General features: G+C 51.0%; 5 protein-coding genes across 5 annotated transcripts in view; 2 read left to right on the plus strand and 3 right to left on the minus strand.

The window, feature by feature from the left end:
* The window catches only part of Pmar_PMAR013119 (voltage-gated cation channel, putative), a gene marked incomplete at both ends in the record, with an annotated part of 9929 nt that extends 9836 nt beyond the window's left edge, over positions 1-93 (plus strand). Inside the window, one exon of the mRNA XM_002776346.1 lies at positions 1-93. Within this exon, the coding sequence (XP_002776392.1) occupies positions 1-93 (93 nt within the window).
* Positions 94-191: 98 nt separating this feature from the next.
* On the plus strand, positions 192-2373 carry Pmar_PMAR013120 (Glucosylceramidase precursor, putative; the record flags this gene model as incomplete). Its single annotated transcript, XM_002776347.1, has 12 exons — positions 192-274; positions 326-420; positions 469-577; positions 630-835; positions 880-1004; positions 1053-1114; positions 1160-1351; positions 1400-1509; positions 1557-1705; positions 1773-1847; positions 1895-2065; positions 2115-2373. 12 exons carry the CDS (start codon positions 192-194, stop codon positions 2250-2252), a joined length of 1515 nt encoding a protein of 504 aa, XP_002776393.1. The 3' UTR covers positions 2253-2373.
* A 1015-nt stretch (positions 2374-3388) lies between these two features.
* Pmar_PMAR013121 (hypothetical protein) lies at positions 3389-3712 on the minus strand (the record flags this gene model as incomplete). The annotated part of the gene is made up of 1 exon (XM_002776348.1): positions 3389-3712. A coding segment is annotated over one exon (324 nt), but the record flags the coding sequence as incomplete, so codon positions are not given.
* Positions 3713-4346: 634 nt separating this feature from the next.
* Pmar_PMAR013122 (hypothetical protein) lies at positions 4347-5537 on the minus strand (the record flags this gene model as incomplete). Its single annotated transcript, XM_002776349.1, has 7 exons — positions 4347-4504; positions 4572-4652; positions 4703-4774; positions 4823-5011; positions 5060-5213; positions 5256-5329; positions 5381-5537. 7 exons carry the CDS (start codon positions 5535-5537, stop codon positions 4347-4349), a joined length of 885 nt encoding a protein of 294 aa, XP_002776395.1.
* Positions 5538-5632: 95 nt separating this feature from the next.
* Positions 5633-6883, minus strand: part of Pmar_PMAR013124 (hypothetical protein) — a gene marked incomplete at both ends in the record, with an annotated part of 5932 nt that continues 4681 nt past the window's right edge. The window contains 7 exons of the mRNA XM_002776350.1: positions 5633-5808; positions 5853-5951; positions 5998-6057; positions 6105-6287; positions 6340-6457; positions 6510-6586; positions 6633-6763. Of these exons, the coding sequence (XP_002776396.1) occupies positions 5633-5808; positions 5853-5951; positions 5998-6057; positions 6105-6287; positions 6340-6457; positions 6510-6586; positions 6633-6763 (844 nt within the window). The remainder of the gene's footprint in view (positions 5809-5852; positions 5952-5997; positions 6058-6104; positions 6288-6339; positions 6458-6509; positions 6587-6632; positions 6764-6883) is intronic.

Here is a 6883-nt window from a genome sequence, read left to right on the forward strand (position 1 = left end):
GAGTATGTGTGTCACATACGCAGAAAGGCACTTGTGAAACACGTGACGCGTTCTTCCCCATTGAGTGTTCAGGAGTGGATTCAGGGGGATTGATACTGCCATACGTCGGGGCATGCTATTAGACCTGCCTCATGGTCAGTTGACATCTTCTCGCCATGCATATCGTCATATTGGGCCTAGTGCTGACTCTGATGGGCCGAGCGAGCGGCGACAGCGGCGCAGTGAGGGGGACTCCAGCAATGTGTTCTCAGAAGATCTCTCACGAAGCCGTAGCGTAAGTCAGATAGGTGTCTTCGTATCGGACCCATGGACCCATTCTTCATAGGTACATTACCTCCGAGAATGGTGGTAATATGACGCGTCGTAGTGTTACCATCACGAATGGCTCAGCAGCTACCTATCACGTTAAGTTGAACTCCGGTAGGTCCATTTGGGTCTCAGCATTGACTCATGTCTGTCCGTTCTCAGCGTCGTTGAGCCAGAGACCAGTCGAGGGTTTCGGTGGGGCCTTTACAGCAGCATCGGGTGTCAATTATAAGAAGTTAAGTGACGAGGATAAACGCAAATTTATCGAGTTGTAAGCCGTCCATTTAAGCGTCATTCGCGGAGTTCATCATGCGTCAATGTAGATACTTCAGTCAGAATGGGCTACGCTACACTATGGGAAGGATACCCATCAACTCATGTGATTTTAGTCCGTACACTTACAACTTCGACAACGTATCTGATGACTTCGCTTTGGAACATTTCGATGAGTCCCTCAAAGGAGACGAAGATACCGGGATGATCCAGCTCATGCACGATGCCTTGGCAGAGACGGGATTAAAACTATTTGGTGACACACTCTCGGTGACGTATCCGCAGATCTTACGTGTATAGGAAGCCCATGGTCCCCACCATATTGGATGAAGGCTGGCAATCACAAAATGATAGGCAGCCCTCTGTCCTGCCTCAAGAAGGACAAAAAATACAAACAAGTCTGGGCTGACTACTTCGTTAGATGGGTATGTGCTGTGCCCGCATCAGAATATTCCGACTCTACCATTGCTCAGATCCAGGCCTACGAGAAGAAGAATATTCCTATCTGGGGCGTCACCCAGCAAAATGAGCCTCAGTAGGACGCTGGTCAGTCGCTTGTAACCGCCACTCGTCCTCTCAGATTCTATTTCAACTTTTGGTGGGAGGCCTGTTCATTCAGTGCCGCGGAACAGAGAGATTTCATAAGAGACTACCTAGGGCCGACCCTGAACAGAACCTTTGGTGGCAGGATCAAGCTCATGTACATGGACTTCGTCAAAGAGTTCCTCATGGATGTCTCTGACGTCGTTCTACGTGATACCAAGGCTGCACAGTGAGTTGACAATACAGGGATGGGGATCAGTGCAGCCGCTCGATGCAGGTACATCTATGGTGCTGGAGTGCATTGGTATGGTTTCGACCAAGTTTATGAACTAGAAAGGTTTAAGGCGAATTATGGCAGCAGATACGCACTCCTAGGGACGGAAGCAAGTAAGTACTGATGTCAGCAGCCCTAGAATGGACATGGATGGACTCAGGCACTTGCAATTGGGATACGTATTTCTTCAATACGCCGTGGAAGCGAGCTGCTCGCTATGTGCACGGTGTGATTGTTGACTTTATACATGGTGGAGCAACTGGATGGGTCGACTGGAATCTCCTCCTCGACCAAGAAGCAGAACATGATGTATGATCATTCAAAACTTTATTGGGTCTTCCCAACGGCAATCTACTGAGTGGTAACCGTCTTTCAGAACCGTGGTGGTCCGAACCATGCTGGCAACAACTGTTTCGCACACATTCATATCGATGATGCAAATCAGCTTGTGGTATCTACCATAGTCATCCCTCGCTGATTCCAGTGTGCTCGTATCAGATCCATCCTTCTTACTATGCCTTTGGGCACATTACCAAGTTCGTCGCTCCCGGTGCTAGAATGGTCACCTCCTTGACAGTTTCGGAGTCCAAGCTAAGTTCGATATTCACTATTGACACGCTGGAGGCCGTGGCATTCGTGAACGAGGCCAAAACGGAGTTGGAAGTCATCGTAAGATATTCATCTGTTTGGGCCATCAACGTCGAGCCATCAACCTCAGGTTCTCACTAGCGAGGAAGAGGACATCCCGGATCTGATCATCGAGGTGCAGCTGCCCAACGGGAAGTACCAAACCGTCCACGTCGGCAAAGTCCCTGCCTTCAGCGTCACCACTGTGTTACTCCCCGTAACTTTCTAGGCTTGAGAATTTTCTGAGAGGTTATCTACCGGTTCCCTTCCGTTGCTTTCGCTACACCGCTCTTTCGAGTTTTTTTAACGGAATATCTCTTCGAAGGTCAGCTTCATTCTAACAACTCATCAGACAAACTGGGTTGAGTTGGACAGTGCATTCTCAATACACCGATGCTAGATTAGAGTGCATGGCACTCACTTTCATGCACGGCTCGCATCCCACCAGCATCGCTCATTTCGATTACTCAAACACAGAACACGTCAGCTTAAGACGAACTAGATATTGTCAAGTTCCTGGGATGAGAAGACTCGTACGTAAGCAGATTTGACCGTATCCACTACTGAATTGACCTTGTGCACGGAGTCAAACCAGATTGTATTACACGCGGATCATACGCGTTTAAATGTACCGTTGAGGTCACGTCCACTTCAGCGGTCCATGCCTGTCTATCAACAACTCCTGTTAGATTCACAGTGAAATCAGTATAGATAGTGTATCACAGTATAGATTTAGTCAGTAAAAGCCGGACTGTCGGCGTGTTAGGTTGAGGTGTGGCTTCAACCGTTACGAGTTGTTTGTTGACCTTTCGTGAGAGTTGCCGTGAACGGCGCGTTTGATGGAAGGATGCATGTAGTGATGATATCTCAAGTTCCAGCGTGTACAAGAGCTACCGCCTCGACTATGTAAACGAGTTGAACGCAAAGTGATACCCTTCAGAAACAACACTAAGTTCATGTCTTTGCTAATATAGCCGAAACTCGGACACCCGACTCCGTCAACAGATCTTCGACATCAAGTCCATCGGGGATAACTGATAGGCAGTATGAAGGAACAACTTGCTGTGATATCGCAGACTCGAGATATCTCGCTGTTATTCATCGAGAAAGTGTCGAATTTCTACAGCCTAATTCGGACCAGGAGCCCCCTACCATCTCCAACTGGATAGTGATTCCTCGGATCCACGTTCACCTTGATAAATTCTGCCCGGCATATGAGCTCGCCCAAATCGGAGCCTAGTCAGACTGAATCCAAGGGACATCAACACTGCAATCGTACATGTCTGAGAGGCCATAGCTAGGGCCGTAGCCATGTTAGCACAGCTCCGTGGGCCCAGACCTTAGTGGAGGCAAGCAGTAACTCACAGTAGCTCGCCTCACATCAGCGTCCATACCAGTGATCCTGACATCCTTATCATCTCTGACAAGTCCTTCTATTCTGCTAGCAAGGTCAGTTGCCCCCATCCCCGGAAGCACCAGGATATCCTCAGACTGTAAAGGGATAGATGGGGGCCCTCGGAGGGATATCCGGGCTCCTATCCAGATCTCGTCCCCTCCTTCCATCTCAGCCCATCGCTCGAACTCCTCCTTCTGTTTGGTGGTCGGCCACTCAGTAGGCGGCCCTCGGAAGACCAAGTCTATCTCTTTGCTGGCCCGATAGGCTGACGCTGTGACGGCTTTCAGGGACATCAGTATCGAATTGGGATGCCGCTGAGATGCCGTAGTCGTGACAGTGGCCGGATGCGGTGGGATTTGAACCCACGACCCTAGGCTAGCATGCAAAAAAATGAAGGGGGAATTTTTCAACTTGGCCTTAATCTAGAAACTTTCTACTATACGCTAGTACCACTATATACTCCTTTCTAGTAGAAAGGAAACTATACTATAAAAACAAGGATATATCATCAAATTTTGCTAGAGTATGATACGCTTTTAGCCCCGGTCCTGACCACCTACCCCTCTCAAGACGACGGTGCTGTATTGATTCCTCAAAGTATGAGCCAGGAGCACCACCACCTCGTTGAGCTCTGAGATAGGGGACGTTGTAGTCCCTACGTGAACTCGGAATCCTCACCAGCCTCTTTCTTTATTCTGAATTGAAAGTCGGACTCTGCCATATCCCGCTCGGCTGGCTTCAGGAGCATCGACCCACGACCGCTGACACAAGTCGATAACAGCGACCGAGGGACGATGGTGGTCCTAGAAGGCAGACCCCCTCGGAACAGCTGATGAATTAGCATCATCAATGGTAGAAACAATGAGGAGGGACATACGGCAAATGAATACACGACAGTAGCCGTAGTCCAGAAACGATGGCATGGCATCAACGGGCAGCCTTGAGTTCAATTTTCTCACGATTTTTCCACTCAGCAACAAGAGGGTTATAACTACTAGGCTGCGGCGCCAGACGCAGTAGCAGATCGACACCGGGGTTGGTGACTGTGCCCGCCTTCTCGCGTTTGTCCTTCATTTCACTCAGAGCTGAGAGAGATAGAGGCCCTCCGTATCAAGGCTATTGAGAGGACGAACGTCATGAGCCCTTCAGCACCTCCTCGCCTCTTGAACTGTATGGACGTCGGTTTTATATGAGCCAGCAGCTCGTGGGTCTCATACCCTTCCACGTTGTTACCTGCACTGAGTCAATGAGCACCACAGCCCCCCCCCCCCTCCCTTCCTCACACAGTCGTCCTGTTCGAGCGAGGAGCTCCGCAATGAGAGCTAGGCGAACGTTAGTCGTAGTTGCTATAACACCTACCAAGACCATGTTGATGGCGGTCTTGAGGGATGATGATGACCTACTGAGTATAATGCGAAGATTGACTCGTTTGCCCTCCTTCGTGAGGATCGCCGCTAGCCTCTCCGCTTCCGTGTCCACCTCCCACCCCTTCTCCAACTTCACCTCGACGGGCTCACCAGCCTGTAGACCACCCGAGCGGCTCGGCGGTTGGATGCGACCGTGGATCCAAAGCTCAGGTTGGCCACTCCCTCCTATTTCAGGACTTAACCATAACAACAGTCCTGCCACCCCTACCCTACCTCCTTCCTCCCCTTCCTCATCCTGTTGCTGGTCCGCCAGCGGCGGGTGTACCGGCGGCCCACTACAGATGACCTCAATGTGTCCACCGTTGCGCACTTTAGGACACATGTCGATGAACGTCTTGAGGGCCTTGCCAGCTCTCACTGGTATACCCTGATAGCATGATCACAGTACAGACCGCTGAGGGATCATCACCACTGCTCGCATCGTGGCCATATCGCCGGGCTTCCTGAAGCGTTTCGGGAGGATCTCGCAGACGTTGACGGGATCTACCATAACAAGAGGCAGCTACTTGTGAATAATCATGTGAGGATTCCTACGGCAGAATTTGGTGTATTCAAAGTTCACCAAACTCCACATCGCGAAAGGCGGACACCGCGCGAGGTGTGCAGGAGCTGGTAGCGTGAAGGAGAGGCGGAGAGGCGACCCTCGCAGCATACCACCTAATGCTACTCGGGACGGTAAGGGGGGAGGCATTGGTATTGGAGAAACTACCACTCAGCCGAGATGGACGAAGAAGCAAGAGCGCACTGTTCATCAGAAACACACATCAGCTGCCATGCTGCAACACGTCAACTATCGGCATTGTTTTTGACGAGATTACAAGTAAATTCAACCGCAGTTATGAGGACTTTGTGGCCAGCATCATCACCATTAGGCTCGGCGATCACATCCCCACTAGCATCCGCGCTCACAGTGGTTTCGTGCTGATCCCCCTCGGTCGATTCATCATGGTGCTGCTCATCATCTGATGGGAACTAGGAGGTCATAAAATAACGCAATATAGCCCACTATGGTCTGATGGAGTCCCTCGAGCGTTGACGGCCCGCAAGGACGTCCGGACGCTCGTGACTATCCTTCCGCGTTCCTCCACATCATCAAAGGTCTCACCTAAATATACAGTATAGAACCGCCATCCCCATCCTTGAACGCTTACAGTGATGACTCGATATCGTGATGGCATTGGCTATCTTAATTATACCAGCAGCACTGAAACCTGCGAAAGTTCCTTTTGATTTTGACCACCATCAGGTGCCAGCCTACCCGCCATTCGGACCGTCTTTCCCTGTAGCAGAGCGTTGGTGATGACCCCAGCCATCTTGTGTGCCGGCGTAGAATGGCCGACGATAACGTCCTGTATCTCTGTAGGGCTGTCCTGACTCTCCCGCAGTCTCTGCCGAAAGCCTTGTCTAGATACCGCTATCCACAAATCACCGCCACCTCGGTCTGAAAAGGGCTGAAAATGACACACCACGAGCGGAGCGAAGCAAAGCTTTACCTGGGATACCGTCATCTGGCGGACCAGTGAGTGTGACCTCCAGAGGAATGTTTTGGCCCTTCCGAGATGCCGCATAAGCCACTGACCTCAGAGCTCGCCCAACAGCGTTCGCCCCCAGCTGACAGAGAGACGAGCTTATCAGTGTACCTTCCTCCTTTCCATATCCCTACCGCCTGCAGCACCACCATGTTGGGCCTGTTGGGGGTCCCAAGTCTCTGTCGGATGAACGGTGCCAAGTCGATGGGATCTGGCAAGTCCAGTAGTACCACGTCGACCTCGACGAGAACTTATACCGGCAGATGAGGTGACTCTTAGACGGTCCTCGGCCTGTTGCATCTCCTTAGTCGCGAGAGTGCGGAACCCCCGAGAACAACGGCACGTACGGCAGTGTGGCAAGAAGAGCCTCGCGTAGACCGAAAGCATTCTGAGTAATCAATACTCCAAACCCGGTGATGAGCGCCCGAGGTGAACTCAAGAGTAACAATGCGGAAGCATATCTTCAGGGTCAACTGTGCATCGTCCTATTGAGGTCCATGATCATCAA

The sequence above is a fragment of the Perkinsus marinus genome (genome assembly GCF_000006405.1).
Source record: "Perkinsus marinus ATCC 50983 genomic scaffold scf_1104296953744, whole genome shotgun sequence".
NCBI classification, from domain to species: domain Eukaryota; phylum Perkinsozoa; order Perkinsida; family Perkinsidae; genus Perkinsus; species Perkinsus marinus.